At 43.1% G+C, this 20,066-nt stretch overlaps 2 protein-coding genes across 5 annotated transcripts in view; one reads left to right on the top strand and one right to left on the bottom strand.

The window, feature by feature from the left end:
• SYCE2 (synaptonemal complex central element protein 2) overlaps positions 1 to 6,906 on the bottom strand; it is a 32,246-nt gene extending 25,340 nt beyond the window's left edge. For 2 of the 4 annotated variants that reach the window (XM_075206757.1, XM_075206756.1), the window contains exons 1-3: positions 6,828 to 6,898; positions 5,650 to 5,766; positions 1,920 to 2,130 (exon numbers count right to left, since the gene is read on the bottom strand). In XM_075206757.1, the coding sequence (XP_075062858.1) occupies positions 1,920 to 2,130; positions 5,650 to 5,756 (318 nt within the window). In that variant the 5' untranslated portion in view covers positions 5,757 to 5,766; positions 6,828 to 6,898. Of the gene's footprint in view, positions 1 to 12; positions 373 to 1,919; positions 2,131 to 5,649; positions 5,767 to 6,804 lie in introns of those variants that run through there. The other 2 variants (XM_075206755.1, XM_075206754.1) reach the window with 2 other exon arrangements.
• Positions 6,907 to 11,450: 4,544 nt separating this feature from the next.
• Positions 11,451 to 19,416, top strand: SMIM44 (small integral membrane protein 44). The gene is made up of 3 exons (XM_075206733.1): positions 11,451 to 11,620; positions 16,209 to 16,455; positions 17,478 to 19,416. Exons 2-3 carry the CDS (start codon positions 16,212 to 16,214, stop codon positions 17,702 to 17,704), a joined length of 471 nt encoding a protein of 156 aa, XP_075062834.1. The 5' UTR covers positions 11,451 to 11,620; positions 16,209 to 16,211; the 3' UTR covers positions 17,705 to 19,416.
• Positions 19,417 to 20,066: the final 650 nt, after the last annotated feature.

Genomic DNA, 20,066 nt, shown 5'->3' with positions numbered 1-20,066 from the left:
CTGGCAGAGGACAAGAGACGACTCACTGGAGGTGCAGAAACGTTACCATGACAGCCCGTAAAACGCTGCTCGCCTTCCGTGAACGTTTTCAAAACAACATTAATAATCTATAAAATGTACTCTACACAGAAAAAAGTTTCACTCGTGCCAGCGACAGGCGGAGGCTTTCCCTGTGACCGGTTTTTGCCAAATGAGAATATTAACATGCAGCCGCAACTGGGTGGAACGGATGCCAGGAAATATGACATTGAAATGCAAATCATGTTGTTGGGACTGCGGAGCGGTTTGGTTTTGTGTAACAGCTGGTGGTGACATCTCTTTGCCACCCGCTGCAGAGGATGTTCTGTACAGCTCTCTAATTGCTTCAGATACCTGCACACTCAGGGGATTAAACGCAGTTAGAATAATGTGCTCAAAGCTGATTATAGAAACATGTTGGGAAAAAAAAACTAATCTCTAAACCCATTTATGTGCCCAAAAAGCACCTAAACCCGCCGGCAAACCATTTTTATGCTGAATTATCAAAGGATGCAGGAAAAGAAAAATTTGCTTTAATGTTATCATCCTTTCATTCCAAAAGAACTACTAGGAATTTCTGTAAACAGATGTCTTTATAGATTGCAAGCTCCAATGGTTGTGTCAGGCAACCTGTACGACTATAGAATTATTGTTATTCATTTATCTAGGGATAAGTCTGCCAACACCAGTTTGAGGGATGTGTTTTGAAATAATGAGTCCATGTCACTGATTTGGAGGTAATGGTTATTTCTAAATGGCCACTTACACTGTAGGGGCCTGATTCATTAAGGATCTTAAATTAAGAAGTTTCTTATTTAAGTCTCCTGGACAAAACCATGTTACAATGCAAGGGGTGCAAATTAGTATTCTGTTTTGCACATAAGTAAAATACTGACTGTTTTTTCATGTAGCACACAAATACTTGATAGCTAATTTGTACACTGAAATTTAATGTTGATATTTGTGTGCTACATGAAAAAACAGACAGTATTTAACTTATGTGCAAGACAGAAAACTAATTTGCACCCCTTGCATTGTAACATGGTTTGGTCCAGGAGACTGAAATAAGAAACTTCTTAATTTAAGATCCTTAATGAATCAGGCCCTAGAACTTTAAATGACACCCACCAACAAATCATAGCATTGTGTATAAAACACAGCAGAAATGGAAGATACAACTTTTATTATCCCCCACCTCATGCTACCAACAGTGCAACACTGGCAGATTGTGGTAGTCGGACAACGTCTGGTCAATCCTGATTGGGCACAAACACTAAGCCATGCCGGTCAAATTTGGCCTAATACATCTTAAGTGGACAATCGAAGTCCTGGCAATTAGGTGTGTCAGAAAATGTATTTCTGGGATAAATGGTTACCGTGACATATGGATAGGTTTCTGATTTACTAGTGAATCCAAAAATGTTCATGTATGAGTATAGAATCACATTATCTGCAAGTGCCTAATGCTGTTTCTGGAGAGGTCTACGTGAAATAAAAGCTTTAAGCAGGCCCCACGCGGATAAATGTCCAATTTGGCTGCACACTTCTGGCATAAGTGGGGATTTTTAATGCAGTTGGACGACGAATGCACATGGAGGCGATAGTGGCATCACACACAACACAACACTCCTAATGTTTGCACAAGCCCAGATTTGTGGAGAGGTCACATGAGCCTGGTGCGGGAACCTGCACATCATTGTGTGCTTGCTTTTTCCTAATTATTATATAAATAGTACGAGCATTTAACCATGGACTCCAAAAGGGCTGTATTATTTCCATGTACTTACTTCGTAAAAATGGGGTCTTGGCACCAGAGTGCTGGGGTGGTGTACGGACTGCCTTGTGTCCACATCATATATTTTTAATATAAGCTGTACTGTGAAAGAATAATAAAACGCTACCTTCATGCTGAGGCTCGTGTTAAAGCTTTTCATCATATCTTGGTCGCTGCTGCGACCCTCATTGATCTTATCAATCAGACTTTGTGCACGGCGTTGTAGCCCATCCACACTGGCTTCCAAAGTTGCAAAATAGCTAGAAGATTTCCCATCAGAGAGGCTGGAGGTGGAAGCCGCATCCGATGCAGAGTTAGGCAACAGGGGGCTCGAAGGACTGCAAGACCAATGGAAACATCCGATATAGACAATGTAGCAAAATACATGAAATGAGAATTGAATAATATATGAAGGATGAATTTCAACTAACAACCAATCTTGTTAAAGAAAAAAAAGTGTGCTGATTAAAAAAAGATCAAACAATGGTTCCCCCCAGCTTTCTAAATTAGATTGTAAGCTCCACTGGGGCAGGAACTGATGTGAATGAATAAATGTAGCACTGCAAATTGGTCACTAGGTGGTGCTCTTGTACTGTGAATAAAGTTTCTCTTTGCAATCTGTTTCTGGCACCTCCCCTATACAAATAATACCAATATGCATTTTTAATACGGTTATTATTTTAAACTGACACGTCATTTGTATAGTAGGAAAGTATCCAAAAATAGACATCAACTCTTTATTTTGCAGTCTCTAACTGAACTAAACCCAGGTTAATCCAGTCAGAAAATCTGTACTATACATGGCATCAGACACATATCTCCTGGGCTAAATGGTGCGAGTTGACGTGTTTATAGAGATTCTGGAATTGGAAATAAGGGGTTCACAAACTTCTCAGAATATGTCCTTAAAACTCCATAGTCTCTGCTGTGTCACATTTGCATCACATCCCTCCCAGTTCATATGGAGTGTACATATTTTTCTAGTATTGACTATACTTATATTTTAGAACCAGGTTGTTTTTAAGGATTGAGTTTTAAAAAAAATTAAGACGTTCAATCACTTCAAGTCATACTTGTCAACTCTCCCTGAATGTCAGGGAGACTGCCTGAAATAGGGGTGATCTCCCTCACTCCCTGAAGAGTCTGCCATTCTCCCTGATGCTGAGCCAGTACAAGACGTGGTTGGCTTCGCCATCTGTGTCATGATGACACAGTTCAGAAATTGTGCCCTATGGCAATGTATTGATGCCTATGAAGGTGGCCATTTTCATGGAGACCAAGATTTAATCAAAGACTGACAGGTAAGACAACATGACTTCAGTAATGGATAAATTTTTGATAGATTCTTCAGGGAAAAAAGTCTCTAATCCTAGGGTTATTGCCAATATGTTTGCCCATTACTACGCCAAGCTATATAACTTGAAGGACGATAGTTCCACCCACCAGCCAAGCCCAGAAGACATAGAGGGGTTTTTGCACAGCCTAAATATCCCGACAGTTGACTCAGAGACAGCGGCTGCCCTGTCAGCACCATGGTCTCCAGCTGAAATTCAGGAAGTTATTAAGAAACTGCCTTCGGATAAGGCTCCTGGGCCGGATGGCTATATAAATGGTTTTTATGTGACATTTCAGGAGGATCTCCTCCCGCTGCTTGAGCATTTGTTCAATGAAGGTACATCTCGAGGGTCATTCCCACCTGAAATGTTAGAGTCTCAGTTGGTTACCATTCCTAAGCCGGGGAAGGACCCTACCTCGTGTCTCAATTACAGACCAATAGCCCTTCTAAATTCAGATATTAAAATCTTTGCTAAATTGATAGCGAACAGGCTTAATGGACTCCTCCCGAATCTGGCTCATCCGGACCAGGTGGGGTTTGTCTTGGGGCGCCAGGCCTCTGACAATACTAGAAGGGTACTTAACATTCTAGAATGGGTGTCGAACTGCCAGTCGGAGATGATAGCTCTGTCCCTTGATGCTGAGAAGGCTTTCGATAGATTACATTGGGATATATGGAGAGGGTCCTTCTCCGGTTCGGATTTCATGGTAAATTTCTGTCGGCTATCTCTGCATTATACTCCGACCCTTCAGCTAGGGTGTTTTGCAATGGTTTTGTGTCAGACAGTTTCAGGATCTCAAATGGTACTAGACAGGGTTGCCCGTTATCGCCACTGATTTTTGTTCTGGCAATGGAACCTCTGGCGATAGCTATTAGATCCTCACCTCTGTTCCCAGGTATCAATATTAAGAACACGATTCACAAATTATGTCTGTTTGCCGATGATGTCCTACTATTTGTGACCAGCCCGGAGACCTCGCTGCCGGCCCTTCATAGTATACTTGATTCTTATAGTCGAGCGTCTTATTATAAACTAAACTCAACCAAATCTGAGGCCCTTCCAGTAAATATCCCCCCTGTGAGGATAGAACACTTTAAGAAAATTTTTCAATACTCCTGGAAAACAGTAGCCCTCCCATATTTAGGAATAAAGATTACCCCAACCTTGGATAGCACAATCAATCTAAATTATACGGCTTTGTTAAAACAGCTACTCACATTAACCAAATCTTGGGCATGCTCCGAGATCTCTTGGCTGGGGAGGATAGCATCCTTTAAGATGTCTATGCTACCGAAAATGATATATTTATTTCGGACCATACCTGCTAGCATTCCGAAACCATTGTTTGATAAATTGCAGTCACTCATGTTTACCTATATATGGAAAGATAAACCTCCTCGTATAGCCAGCTCTCGAATGTGCCTACCCAAGCAACAAGGTGGCTTAGCGTTGCCAGATTTGCGTAAATATCACCATGCTTGTATACTATCCCAATTGAGAGATTGGTCCCTTCCCCCAAACCAGAAACCATGGGTTGACTTAGAGAGGGCATTGTGTTTGCGGTTCCCATTAAGTGACTTGATTTGTGTCCCTAAGTCGTGGCGCCCGGCAACTGCCCTTCTTCCCAAGATAATTAAAGGCTCCCTGGTAGTGTGGGATAGGTTTATTTATAATAGCCAGAACCTCACTGTCCCTACTATGAATATTTCGCTAGTTACTGTAGCAAAACTTATTCCAGATCTAAACCTAAATCTTTGGATAGAGAATGGGGTTAAATCCTGGTCGGATTTACTTGAGGATCAGAAGCTTCTGTCATTTACACAAATACGGGATAAATTTCGCCTCCCCGCTCAGGAATTTTATAAATACTTGCAGATTAGACTTCAGTAATGGAGACAGAAATGTAAAAGACACTTCAGTCTCTAGAGAGTCATTAGCTGCTTTTCTTTAACGCATAGTTGCCTATTCTCCCGGAATGTCCAGGAGACTCCTGCATTTTTGGTTCTCACCCCCTGCAATAGATAAGACAAGTGGCAGGGGGGCTTAATGATGCAAATATTGCATCATCTTAGCCCCCCCCCTGTAATTGGCCAAAATTGTGACAATCGTTTAGAGGGCGGTGCCAAAATGATGTGATTTGTCATGCCCCGTCCCCGTACGCCCACCTCCCCTGGGATCTCCCTGAAGCCAACGAGGAAAAGTTGGCAAGTATGCTTTAAGGAAACAAAGTCATGACAAATGGATTGGTTTAGGAGTAATATAATCATTGTTATAAATCAATTTATAGGCAGGGACTATTATCTCAGCCCTGTCAATTTCAACAAAACACCTGGCCAGTATTCACATACAATTCAGGTAGGCTCCAAACAAAGACTGATGCTTAGTAGTAAATGGAAGTATGACATGTAGCATATATAACTAGCACTCTGAGCAATGATAAAATACTTTCCTAAGAATGATAAAGAATCAACAAAGAAACAAGTTCCCGAATATTTTTCTCCTAGTGTTTCCAAGTCTCACCGAGAGGAAGTTTTGTCGGAAGACGGGCCTAACCAGTCAGCTTTGGCATTAGTGGCAGTTATCGGTCCCTCACGCACCTCTCTGCGGTCCGTTTCGGAGTCAGCCATTTACGAAAGGCTGTCACGGAAAAAGAAAATGAAGATATTTTTGGAAGACGTGCCAAATAAATGAAGTAACTGAAACTGTGTGTAAAATAAGGATATTACTGTTTATACAGTGGCCAAAGATTAGTGTAAACCTGCACATATCTGAGTTCATTGAAACACATACCTTCTGTGTCTATGAATGTCACAAACCATTGAATATACAGGCGGGATGCTGTTAAATCACAGGCTTGTTTACCAAAATGGTGTATTATTTGTTTTAATGGTTGCAAAGCTATTGTCTCTGTATTTGTAGTTATATTGCTTGAATCAATTGCTCTCTAGCATACGGTTGCAGTTATCTTTATGACCGGAGGTGTAAGTAGAATTTCTTTGTTCCCTGGGCACAATTTTGCAATTATGAATCATGCCCTTGTTCTATATGAGTGGCTCTAAGCCATTGTCCAAATATACAGGGTAAAAAAAAAAAGCTACTGAAAATTACACCCTGATTGTTAAGTCATATTGCCAGATACACATTACTAATTTCTAATTGTATACATTTTTATAATTCTGCCCTCTCCTCCACTTGATCTTTGTTTCCCAATGGGATATTGCACCCCCTCTCCAATTTTCCCTTGCCCTCCATTAAGTCTATCTGGTAGTATTCATATAGGCAGACACATATTCACTGTGCTACAATAAAATAAGTAGTTGTATGATCAATTATTAGCTATTACAGCTCAAAATCACTGAGGCAGACCCAAGGGGTGAATTATAGAGCTGTGCATGGTTCTTATATAGACACTCGGATCCAAACATGTGGAAAATATCTAATTAATTGGTTTAGCACTGATTACAGCACACTGATCTGTATCTAACAGCAAACACCTGTCTATTGTTTCTTATCATTAAGCCATGGAATACATGGCTATATATATATATTTGTTCCAAGGCATGAGATAAACATCCCTAAACAATATACAACACTACTTCCTATAATCACCAGTCACTAGATGACAACAATTACATACAGAGTAATATATGGACTTTATGAGCTACAGTTACGCACATTCAGGTATATAATGAGCGCACCTGGTACCCGCAACTGCGCGCTGCCGGCAATAACCGCGGGAGAGCAGGAGATGGGCGTGGTAATGAGATCCCACATTCCAATAGGCTGAGAGGGTGGCGGGGGCGTGGCCGATGTGTTTTACGGGCGGGAATGGAAGCGCTGAGGTTCGCAGGTCACGTGGTGTGACAGCAGCCTATTGGGGGGGAAATGATGGAATTATAGAACATAACTTAGAATGTTTCACGTTTCACCTGTAAAGCTGAAGTGTAATGTGGGTTCATTGGTTACAATGACCGTACAGAACAGTATCTGCAGCAATCAGCACAGTGATTGTTGTGTAATGTTTTCTTTATTTATTACAATTTTGTGACAGTAGAACTAAGTGTGGACTATTATGTTTCCTTTATATCTTACATTAGAAATCTCTATAAGTGGTTATTTTTCCAGAATGCAGATTTGTAATGCAATTAGTAGGATAATTAATGGTTTACTCCTTTATTCCTACCTGTGGAGAGCATACTTGCCCACTCCTGAATTCCAGGTACCTCTCCCAGGCTGCCCACTACAGAGCAAACTGGACAGTACAGGGTCCGATTCGTAGTCAGGCTTAATTACGCCATTTGCTGCGGCACACCCACCCTCCACACTAGCCACTTGACCTCCCCTCCGGGATCTCCCGGAGGAAAAGTTAAGAAAGGCTGTAAGGATGTCCCCAGCTCCTGTGCCCGAGAAGCGGGCAAAGATGCCCGCCATCGAGGTCCCCAGCTCCGGTGCCCAGCAAGAGGGTGAAGAAGGAAGAAAGAAGTGACTTACCCGTCCAGCGCTCCAGCGGCGGTAAGTATGTCTTCCTTCCTGCAGGTCCTGTCCGCGGAGGAAGGATGAGCCAATCAGGGCTCATCTTTCCCCGCTGGCCAATCAGCGGCCGGATGCGCGAGCCTCGGCCATTTAAAAGATTGGCGCCGACGCGAGCCAATCAGCGCTCGCGCCGGCTAATGACGTCACGCCGGCGACTATATAAGTCTGGCGCCATTTTGGCAGAAGGAGTCCGGCGGCGGAGGGAGAAGGACGTCGTGGGACGTCCGGAGTGGAAGAAGACTAGCAGCGGAGATCGTCGGCGGGGAGCCCTTGTAAGGGCTGAGAGCGCCCCCGCCTGCAGAGAAGACAGAAGACCCGCGCCGAACGGGAGAAGAGGCGCCGCCGGCTGGAGGGTCTGGAAGACCCAGAGAAAGAAGAGAAAGACGGCGTGGCAAGCTGAGATTCCTGCGCAGAGCAGGTAAGTTGACTCAGCGTTAATTTGGGCACTAGGCCTATGCCCACGGTCGGGCACAAGGCCCGTGGGGACGTAATATTAGGGGCACAAGGCCCAGGGACTTGGGTACTAGGCCCCATGAGTTAGTGGGCCAGTAGGCCACAATACTTTGATAAAGGGGACAAGCCCCTGTTAGTTAGTTAGGCAGGGGGCGTGAGAGCCCCAGGTGCAAGGGCACAAGGCCCTCAGGTAGTTAGTGGCTTAGAGGCCATAGGAAGGCCACAGGGCCTGAGTATGGGCTAGTACCCCTAGGTAGCAGGGCACAAGGCCCTAGTTAGTGGGCTCAGAGCCCTGAGTTAGAGAGGGGGCTGAGGCCCATTAATCAGAGCACAAGGCTCTGTGTGCAACTGGGTAAGAGGCCCATGGTGTGAAGGGCAGACAGCCCTGGTGGTGGTGTGATAGAGGCGTGATATAACCCATGCTGTGGTGGACAAGTGTAGTTACCAGCGTACACATAGTCAGGGGAGAACACACGTAGTTTTCCCGTCCCTTAGGTCCCCGGGGTCACACTGGTTCCCAGAGGGGGTGGCTGAGTGAGTTGGTGGCAGTGCAGCACACCTTGAGGCAGTTCCAGGGGCGACTCGTGGTTCTGATTGAGGGTCCCCAAGGCCGGTTCCGTGCAGGTGGACCTGTGGTTCCGGACGTAAGGACACGTGCGAGATACCCGAGTACAGGCAGTCGGGCGGTTCAGTTACGATCGGCTGTTCCGTGCGGCAGTCGGCCCGCGGGTTAGTGTGCTGTTCCACTGAGCCTCAGCCGGGCTTGAAGCAGCCGGTCCTTAGGGTCCGTGAGTGACCCCATAGCAAGGAGGCAGCTTCTTGGTACGACCTGGGTGAGGGGGTTAGGAACCGCCTTCCGGTTTAGTCCGTGAACACCGGCTGGTGTTCCCCGTAGTGTGTAGTGAGCAGTTCCGTGCACCACACCTAGTTAGTCATAGTTGTTTGACGTAGTTGCGTTGCCGACCATTAGAGCGTTGTTAGGGTCGGGTCGCTGTTGTAGTCAGTTTAGCATTTGTGGGTGCCATTTTAGTCTCACTGAGAGTGCAGAGGGAGGCTGTGTGTTCCTTGTCATCCGCAGGTGTCGGGAAGGTGCAGGAGAACCGGATCGGAAGTGGGAGTGTCCCGGTGAGTATCACGCTCGATTCCCCCTTTCGGTTAGGCCCTCACCGGCAGGTGTGTGAGGTACTTGAGGCAGGATTAGTCCTCGGACTAGTCTTGGTCTTAAGTGCCTGTAGTCCCCCGCGTCTTGGCAAGAGCAAAGCGAGGAGGCGGCAAGTGGGCTTGGACTGAGAGTGTCCTTGTTCGTTGCCGTATTCTCGGACAGCCCTTACCTGGTAGGCACGGCCGTAATCTCTGTCTCTTTCCTAGAGGGACGTGGTTGGAGGTGACAAGGGTTTCGGCTGCGGATCTGCTGGGATTGGATCGCAGCTGGGATATCGGAAGCGGACTGGAGGTGACCATCGTTTTCAAGGTAAGTTCTTTTGTGTTGCGTCTGTCCCTGTTTCCCCACAGGGGGGCGCTACAAGGCAACTATGCTCAATAGTCCTTATTTTGGCAGGACTGTCATGATTCACAGACCCGTAAAGGAATGGGCCTCTCGATAAGGGCAGCATGGTTTTTGACGGAGTAATCTGTGGTTTCAGCAGTTCAGGGAAAGGGTCCCGAATTTTGCTTTTTAAAATGTTGGGAGGTATGCTTTATTTTCAATCCAAAATAAAGCAAAGATGTAGGCATGCACAATACATTTCTTTAAGGTGTGCAGCCCGAAAAAATGTTCTTTTTTTTCATTTTTGCGAACGCTCATCCATCCATTACTAACACCTCAGCCTCTATTAAGTCTCCATTATTAACCCCTCCTCCAGGGGCAAACGCAGGATTTGTAGAGGGGAATTTCCACACCATGCCACCAGTGGGTGTGACCAGCATGCATGGGGGCATGGCTATAATACTAGACAGCGCTTGACTGCTCTCCAACTCTTCCTATCCCTATAATATAAATGGGCAATGCTGCGTGCACTACTGTTAGGTGTACGCAGCTCTCCCTTTTCAAGCAGAGCCGTGTGAAGCGGGGGCAGGGTCCAGTCACCTCAATTAGACAGTGTCCCAGGGTTGGAGGGGGGTTTCCAGGCACTAGAAACTCCTCCCCCCCTCGGTTTGCCTATGTCCTCCTCCGTCATTAACCCTCTTTCATGGTCACTCTCCATTAATCCAAGATGAACTGATCAGTTGCCATCTGAGCAAGTTTACATTTGGCACTCCAGAATGCAAGACTGCGTGCACCAAATTTTGGGGTGTCAATTGCATACTACTATCGGTGGTCAGAGCAGAGGACTTATGCAGAGGTCTCTGCTTCACTGCCCTGTGGGCATACCTATAAGCATAGCTCCCAGGTTTTAAAGCTTTGTCCCTGAAAATGTCTTTATTATTGAGTACCGCCCACCTGCACAGTAAAATATATCTTTTTCTGTATGTTAGATGCAGTTGTTACCATCCATTCTTATTCTCTAAGCAGGCTTGGCTAACCTGTGACAGTCCAGGTGTTGTGAAAACTACAAGCCCCAGCATGCTTTGCCAATATATAGCAGCTTATTGCTGGAAGGGCATACTGGGACTTGTAGTTTAACAACACCTGTAGTGGCACAGGTTAGCCAAGTCTGCTCGAGTTTACAAGTTAAGATTTATAGCATTGTACTGGAGTACATACATATGCTCCGCCCCCTGTCAATCTTAGGCAATTTTAGGCAATCACAGCAGGGGGCGGGGTCACAATGGCACGTTTAGCCCCGCCCCCACCATCTTCAACAACGGCGACAGCTGGATCCGGGATTTTTGCCTGCTCTCTCGGGAGTCCGGGAGAACTCCCAAAAATTCGGGAGTGTAGGCAACCGTGAGCTAAGTGTTCTTTGAAAAAAAAATGTATTATGTTGCCAACTATGAGAAAGTTAGGTATCATCACCACCTATTTATATAGGTATGTCTGTTATAAGCTGAATAAACTGCTGCCATTATTTTTTTTATTCCAAAATGTTCCAAAATTCTGGGAGCACCAAGGGAGTTACCAGTGAAAAAGTCACAGTCATCCCAAGACAAACCTCCTTGATTGGATGAAGAAATATAATACAACGTTGAATAAAAGGATTCACGGTATTCTGTATGTGTTTGTAAAATATCAGGAAAAGAATGGGGGGGAGGTAAAGGATAAACATGAAAATGAAATATCAGAGGACACCTAGAATATGAAGAGAAAAATTAAACCATACTACAACGTGACATAGGGTTTAAGCTGGAACAACAGTTGGTATCTCTCTAGAAGGGTCTTACTCCTGTAATCCTGAGTTATGTCACAATTATAGCTCTGACTTGTGGGGAGGATGTACTGAGAAAGCTCTTGTCATCTGCCAGTATAAGCTGCACATCTAGCTCCGAGAAGAGACCATTCACACATTGACCCAGCCTGGAATTGTTTTCTGGGATAGTAATTTTCCTTCTTGGTAAACATAAAACAGTGAGTATCACTTCTTACTTTGCTTTTTTATTGTAAGAAAAGTAAGTGGTAGAATGGGGTGGGCACATGGCAGGGCAGGATCCTGAGCTAGGTAACCGGGGCAGAAGAAAGGTTAGTCTTGCTCTATATATCTGCCAACTTATCTGATACTTGATTGTCTGATATGTGATTAGCGTTGCTGGAGGAAGAGGCTCCCACAAGCTGCCAGGGGAATGACTTCTCCAGTATAGAAGCGCTACGGAATTTGCTGGCGCTATATAAATGTTGATGATGATGATAGTAGGGAACAAGAGTGTAGTGAATTGCAGACAAGTGCTGATGGTGGGGAATTCAATAGGGAATTGATTACCAGGAGGAAAAATCATCATCATCAGCATTTATTTATATAGTGCCACTGAGTCCGCAGCGCTGTACAGAGAATTCATTCACATCAGTCCCTGCCCCATTGGAGCTTACAGTCTAAATTCCCTAACATACACACAGAGAGAGAGAGAGAGACTAGTGTCAATTTTGATAGCAGCCAATTAACCTTCCAGTATGTTTTTGGAGTGTGGGAGGAAACCGGAGCACCCTGAGGAAACCCACGCAAACACGGGGAGAACATACAAACTCCACACAGTAATATAATAATCTGTCTGCAGGAGAGTGAATAATGAACAGTTTGCTTTCTCCTGGGCGTCTGGGTTCAGCATATAGCGGATCAGGTTGATAGATTGTTTGGAAAGGACTGGTGAGGATCCAGCGGCCATGGTACATATCGGTACCAATAACAGATAAATGGTCCTCAGAACCAATTTCAGGGAATTAGGCTGTAAGTATAAAGCAAAGACCTTCAAGGTAGTGTCTCCTGTAATATCACCTGTGCCATGTGCTACACGTGGCAGACAGCGGGCGCTAAGGGAGGTGAATCAGTGGCTGAGGAACTGGTGAAGGACGGAGGGTTTGGAGGACTGAGCAGATTTGTCTCTCTTGGCTACAGTAGGGACAGGCTGCTCCTCCTTGGTGCAGCTTTTCTGTGGGAGAAGATTATATACAGGGGATGGGGTGAAGATAGATGCAATGTAGAGAGAGAACAGTCAAGGGAAGCAGGGGACAAGAAGACTGTGGGGTTAGGAGTGGCGAGAAGAAAATATGTAAAAGTGGCTTTAACAATATCAAACGTATGGTGACAAATTCTAGGAGCCTTCCAAACAGAATAGATGATCTAGAATGAGAAGAAGACAGAGTTACAGCTGGATAAAAGCAGTGACAGCACAATGAATTTGGAAGAATATAGCATGTGTAGGAAAGATATGATCAATAGGAAAGGGGGACTGGTATGTGCTTGGGGCCCCATCTCCCTTTGAAATCGCCATGTGTATAGGTGTTTTTTTTCCACCCTTGTGCAGAACATACAAAATCTTGTTATGGGGCCTGCAAATGTCTGGTTATGCCCTTGGTAGATATGTATAGTGGAAGAAACGTCAGTTTTCAGTAGTGATTGTTATAAACCACCTAGCAAATAACGATTGTAATAATCATTTAATTTCAGTATAAACACAAAAGGCATAAAATAATCATATATTATGTTGTAGTGACTACGACATTGTAACATCTGATTGTACAGGTTTGAAAATATTTTAAATACTGTTGCAATGCATACTGTATAGGGACAAGAGCCATAAAAGACAGCCAACGTGGTTAAGAACATAATGGGGATGATTAGAAAAAAAAGAGACAATTTAAATTGTTTAAGCTAAAAGGGAATAAAAACTGATCATGGAAATACAAGTAATGTAGTAATACTTGTAAAAATTAAATCAAGTTTCCAAAGATTGAACCTGAAATAAAAAATTGATAGGGATAACAACTCTAATCCCAAAACATGTAACAAGTACATAAACAGCAAGAAAACTTATAATATTGGGTCACTAAAAAATAATAGGAAATATAACCGAAGAAGATAAAGAGGGAACTGATCTTTTAAATATATTTTTTCTGCATTCACAAGGAAATAGGTTGTGTAGCAAAACTATCTAACACAGGAGGAGGTGCAATTACACGTAGACAATATTAAGACAAACAATGCATCTGGCCTAGGTGAAATCCACCCATGTGTGCTTAAGGAACTAAGTTCAGTAATTGATAGAACTCTATTTCTTATATCTAAGGAATGCCTTATAATCAGGTCAATGCCACAAAATTGACAGAAAACAATCTTAGAAAAGGGAAGAAATTAGAACTGAGAAATTGGTGAGTAAATTATTTAAAGGTATTCTGAGGGATGCAATCCTGAAATTTGTTGTAGAAAATAATTTTCTGTATAGTTTCATGACTCAACTGATTAGGTTTTATGAGGTCAATTTCAAACTGGTAGTGCAATTTGTAGTCCATGTAATATATTTTTTACTTTGCTGAAGCACCCAATACTGTTCCACATGATAGTTTGGTACATTAGATGAGAGCACTAGGTCTAGGGAAAAAGTTCATACAGCAAAAGATAGTTATAAGTGGAAAATATTCAGACTGTAATAATAACTACTAAATGAGTATCAGGCCTTGTCCATTTCAGTCTTTTTATTAGTGACCTTGTTGATTGCCAAGAAAGTGCAGAGATCATGGTGGGGTGCGGGATGATAGACCGGCTTCAGGACACACCCCCAATTAAATATTGGTTTATGTCCTTGTGATGTAGTGTTCCACCCCTGTATGTAGGGTTATTAATACAGAGCAGGGTAGTAATTTGCTACCGAAAGCTTAGACACTGTATTACAAACGTCCCCTGCCAATGGCAAACTGGCCTATGAAATGTAATGTAGATAAATGTAGGGTTAAGCACCTAACCTTAGGAATTGGGCAGCACGGTGGCTTAGTGGTTAGCACTTCTGCCTCACAGCGCTGGGGTCATGAGTTCAATTCCCGACCATGGCCTTATCTGTGTGGAGTTTGTATGTTCTCCCTGTGTTTGCGTGGGTTTCCTCCGGGTGCTCCAGTTTCCTCCCACACTCCCAAAAAAATATATACTAGTAGGTTAATTGGCTGCCATCAAAAATTTACACTAGTTTCTCTCTCTGTCTGTCTGTGTGTGTGTATATTAGGGAATTTAGACTGTAAGCTCCAATGGGGCAGGGACTGATGTGAATGAGTTCTCTGTTCAGCGCTGCGTCCTTCACCAGTTCCTCAGCCACTAATTCACCTCCCTTAGCGCCCGCTGTCTGCCACGTGTAGCACATGGCACAGGTGATATTACAGGAGACACTACCTTGAAGGTCTTTGCTTTATACTTACAGCCTAATTCCCTGAAATTGGTTCTGAGGACCATTTATCTGTCATTGGTACCGATATGTACCATGACCGCTGGATCCTCACCAGTCCTTTCCAACAATCTATCAACCCGATCCGCTATATGCTGAACCTAGACGCCCAGGAGAAAGCAAACTGTTCATTATTCACTCTCCTGCAGACAGATTATTATATTACTGTGTGAGTTTGTATGTTCTCCCCGTGTTTGCCTGGGTTTCCTCCGGGTGCTCCAGTTTCCTCCCACACTCCCAAAAAAATATATACTAGTAGGTTAATTGGCTGCTATCAAAAATTTACACTAGTTTCTCTCTCTGTCTGTCTGTGTGTGTGTGTATATTAGGGAATTTAGACTGTAAGCTCCAATGGGGCAGGGACTGATGTGAATGAGTTCTCTGTTCAGCGCTGCGGAATTAGTGAATTAGTGGCGTTATATAAATAAATGGTGGTGATGATGAAAATAGACTACAGATAACATGAAATATAACTAGGGATAACGGAGGTAGACTTAGGAATTCTGGTTGACAGAAAGCAGAGTAGCAGCACACAATGCCAGGCAGCAGCTGAAAAAGTCCTTTGATGCATAAAAAGTTGAATAACTACAAGTGATGACATATTGATACCATTGCATAATTAGACCACATTTTGAATATGGGGTACCGTTTTGTGCAGCTCACTGTAAGACAGGACATAGGAGAACTTGAATTAGGAAAAGGTGCCTTAGAGGGGACCTAAATAAAGATTTGTCTAGTGAACTTTTTGTAGCAAGGACACAGACAGGGGACAAAGGATCATAAGTTGCAAATAGAAGACAGAAGGTTTCACCATCAATATAAGAAAGGGTTTTTTATTGTAAGGGATGCTCAGCTGTGGAATATCCTACCATGTGCAGTAGTGACAGCATAATTCAATAACAGAAAAATGTTGGACTTAATGAACCTGTTTCTTCTTTTTTTTTTTCCAACATTGCTATGTAACTACAGAATATGAGTAGACTCTGGTAAATTAACATGCAAAAAAGTTGGTATATTTGCAAAAAAATCTGTGTTCTACAGAGCTTGCAATCTAATTGCAGATTCAACACAGGGAGATTATGAAGTATTTTGTGGAGTACAGCTGTTATGTAATCTACCGAGACAGTTGATTCATTTACATTACACACACACAAGGCCTGAAATCATAATGGTACCTGTACTTTTACAACAACCCAGACATGCCATTGTATTCTTCTTTCAAGTGTGATAAAAACTTATATCAACCATGTAATATAAGACATCAAATAGCCTAACGTCAAGTCTCTTTGCATTAGGACATGGAAGCTATACCTAGCTTGCAAACACTTAATATCACCGCCAGCCGGACTCCGCCACAGTCCGTGTACCTGTACTCCGTCTCCAATGACAATCCCTCCTACACGGATTACAAGCCTATGGAAACGGAGCTAATCCCTCTCCCCAAAGCCGTTATCTACCTCCTCATGGCGGCATTGGTGGTGGTGGCCACTGCTTACGCCATTATCGGACATCTCATCAAAGACTTAGCCCACGACATTGCAGGTAAAAGCAAAAGTTTAAATTCTTGATCGTTATTGACGTGTCTGGGTCCTGTTGAAAGTTTGTGTGTGTTTAACCAGCTACTGTATGGTTACTGGCAATGGTCAAAGTGTCTGTATGAAAAATGTAATGGGAATGTCAGTGAATGGAATTTAATAGTGTTACAATAAAGGCAGTAGAAGTGGCGGTATGGCACACCACCGTATACCCCCCTTTAACTGCTCATATGGCAAAAGTAAAACAAAATGTTCACAGCAAGAAAAACACATTGCTACCCATAGGTTTTAGAATATCCCAAACTGCAGGTTTCTCAATGTCACGTTGTAGAATACTTAGGGGCATATTCAATTTCGATTTGCGGCTGTGAATATAAAGTGTCATTACCCCCTATGTGGTGCGCACAGAAATCCACGATGTTGCGGTACGGGGACCCCTGTGGCCGAGCGGAATCGCGGCCGCGAATCGGAATTGAATATGCCCATTTTTGCAAAGTAATTGTGCCTTGATTCTATGCATTAAAACAGCAGTGTTTATAGGGGGGTATTCAATTGTTGCTTTTAACACGCTAAAACAAAAAAAAACGAGCGCTCTAAAAATATTAGCGTTAATACGGTAATATGCGTGTAAATACCGTTAATACGGTAGTTTACTCGCTGAATTTCATCTCGCAGCTCAGGGAGCTGCGAGATGAAATTTAGCAAGTAATTACCGTATTAACGCTAATATTTTTAGAGCGCTCGTTTTTTTTGGTTTTAGCACGTTAACGGCAACAATTGAATACCCCCCATATAGTCTGCATGAAAAAACCATCAGCAAACACTCATAACATTGCTAGTATTAGCAAGTTCAAACTCAAGTCCTAGATGTAGTGATTTTCCTGTATAATTTGGTGTTGTGTGGACAGTTTGTTCTCTAATTTGTGAACAAATTGTTTTCTAAATTGGGCAACGGTCTTCTATATATTGAAGAATGCAGGACACAGCCCACGCTCGCTGTACCACTTATCTTCCCGTCTCTTTCCACAGATTGCATCCTAGGCCCCCAGATGGACTGCAAGGATAACACAGCGCACGACCTGAAGGCTGCAAACAAGTATCTTCTGCCTGTGTCTGCGGATAAAATGAATATTTACTGCCTGCCCGGTCAGCCCGAGGTGTGCGTCATTATGGGTGAAGCCACCGAAACACAGCACCTGCCAACGTCAGACAGGAGAGACAGTGGGCAGCAGAGAGCGTGCTGGCAAAATGTTTGAATGCCAGAGAGACCACTCATACCTGGTTGTATAGAGCGTTCTCTTTATCAGCAGATGAAGTATATACACATTACCTGGCTGTACTCCTGCCATGCAGAGTAACATCATTCCAAAATTTTGGGTTGAGGACACTGAGATTTAAGCCACGGTCGTACGTCTCACAGTAGTACCCGGTCAGTCCAACAGGCAAGACGAGTGAAGACATTGACTTTGGCCATAAGTTCAGCAAGACCCCATCAGTAAAGTATTCTAAACAAATGTGCCATTTATTTTTGTTCCCAGAACTCCTTGTGAATGAATTTCTGTACACTATGCGGTATCACATTTTGGAGACTTCAGATGGCTATTTTCATTCACCAAATAGGATTGTGTTTTTCAATTCTAGATGAAATAAAACTTTGACTACAATGTATTTCTTGCAGTAGTTTATGGACATTGTGGTTACCTGTCTTCATTAAACTGGTCTAATAGCGACTAGAGACGCTCACCGACCCCCGTGAACTGGTTTTGGATCTGGATTAGCTTCGTGTTTTGGTTTTGGTAAAACCGCCCTCGTGAGTTTTGTTTTTTTTAGAAAAAATCCTAAAATATGCTAAAATCACATAATTTTGCTTCTTTTTGTTCCTAGATTATTATTGACCTCAATATCACTAATTTCCAGTCATTTGCAGTCAATTTTGACCACCTCACAGATCACAATATTATTTTCATACACTTTCGGACAAATACTGCTGCGCCCTGGCTGGATGGTAAGTGATAGAGCAATGACACAAACACACGGCAGTTCCTAGCACATCTAAGACACATTGGCACACAGCAGTGGCAGAAAGAAAAGTGGGGGTCCGCCATCCCTCCCACCCACCGTTATGTTGGATCTTAAAATGGAATCCAAAAATCGCGAGATCCGACGATGTCACGATGACGTTTTGCCTCGTTTTCAAATCCGAAAAAGCGCGAAGATCTGCTAAGTTCGGGTATATTCGCTTCCCGGGAAACCAAGCCTGAGCATCTCGAATAACGACCGACAAGAAGCTATCCGACATCCTTATGGAACCAGCTCGGCCTAGACTTCATCATGTCTGTTTCTTGTTTGCTGTATGGACTGGTTGTAGGCCCAGAGCGGTAAATAGCTTGCACAAATATCAAACTGTGGACTTTACATGGTCTGTGCATTAATGTAGAAGACCTTCAGCCATTGCTCATTTAATGCTACTTGCTTTACAAGCTATTTCTATTCATTTTATAATACGGCATGCAAATTCCCCAAAGGCAAATCCCTCCATGAGCGTTTGTCTTTTCAGTCTCATTCTACAGGTTGGTTCCTTACAGTGGACCCAGCAATTTTGTGAGCGGATCTAAACATTCCAAGTGATCTGATTGGCTGCTTTCAGATGAACATTGATTAAAACTGCAAATGACTATTACATTCTCCTAAACAATTACTTGTGTGTGCGCCTTTTGCGCTACATTCCACAGAATGCATCTCCTTCACTGTTGGTGTTCTAATATGTTTTTATAAGCTCTACCTGGACACAAGAGGTCATCACACCCTTCCCAATATTTCTGTAAACATCATTTTACTCTATTCCCCTCATGCCAGGTAACACCACTAATTTTAGTAACATTATGTGAGCAAGGTTCTTTTCTGTTTTACCTGGTGAATAAATAGTTTTTGTTACATTGTACGTATACAATAAAACACTGGTACAGTACGGAAGTGTAATCAATGTTTATATGATGAATAAGGGCAAAAGAATTTTAATATAAAATGGTTGTCCAACTTCAGCCAATTTAAGATTATTGGTTTGTACCAAGAACGTCATTATCTTTCTAAATTTCTTCTGTGCTGACCACATGGTTCAAGCAGAGGCGTTGTTTTTGCACTGCCCTCAGCTATAATACAGACCAGATGCGCTGCGTAGACTGGATACCACAGTGCCCACAGAGCAGATCAGGGTTGTATCCAAGGGCAGCAAAAAAGAACTAAAAGTTGGAAACGCCTATTAAGTTAATATTTGCAGGAAACTATACACATATATGACTTATGCTACTGCTGCCAGCTAAATACTCCCCAGAAATAGCAACACGGGCAGTGGGTATTTATGGACTAAAACCACCAATAGGGAACAATGCTTTGTCCTGTGCGTATCAATATAAACACCTATAATTCCACTTATCTTAAGCTGTGTTAAGTAAGGAAACTTGCACATAAATTATAATTATTACCCGTTTTCCCAATTATAGAGCATACGGGTATGTTCTATATAAGTCACATAGTTGTGTTCATTATAGCTACCTTTAATTTGTCAGACATTAAAAATAAAGAAATTGTGTTGCCTATTTTTCTACCTGGTCACTCGTC

Source organism: Mixophyes fleayi, chromosome 4 (genome assembly GCF_038048845.1).
Source record: "Mixophyes fleayi isolate aMixFle1 chromosome 4, aMixFle1.hap1, whole genome shotgun sequence".
Classification (NCBI taxonomy): domain Eukaryota; kingdom Metazoa; phylum Chordata; class Amphibia; order Anura; family Limnodynastidae; genus Mixophyes; species Mixophyes fleayi.
This window is presented reverse-complemented; position numbering and strand designations above follow the sequence as displayed.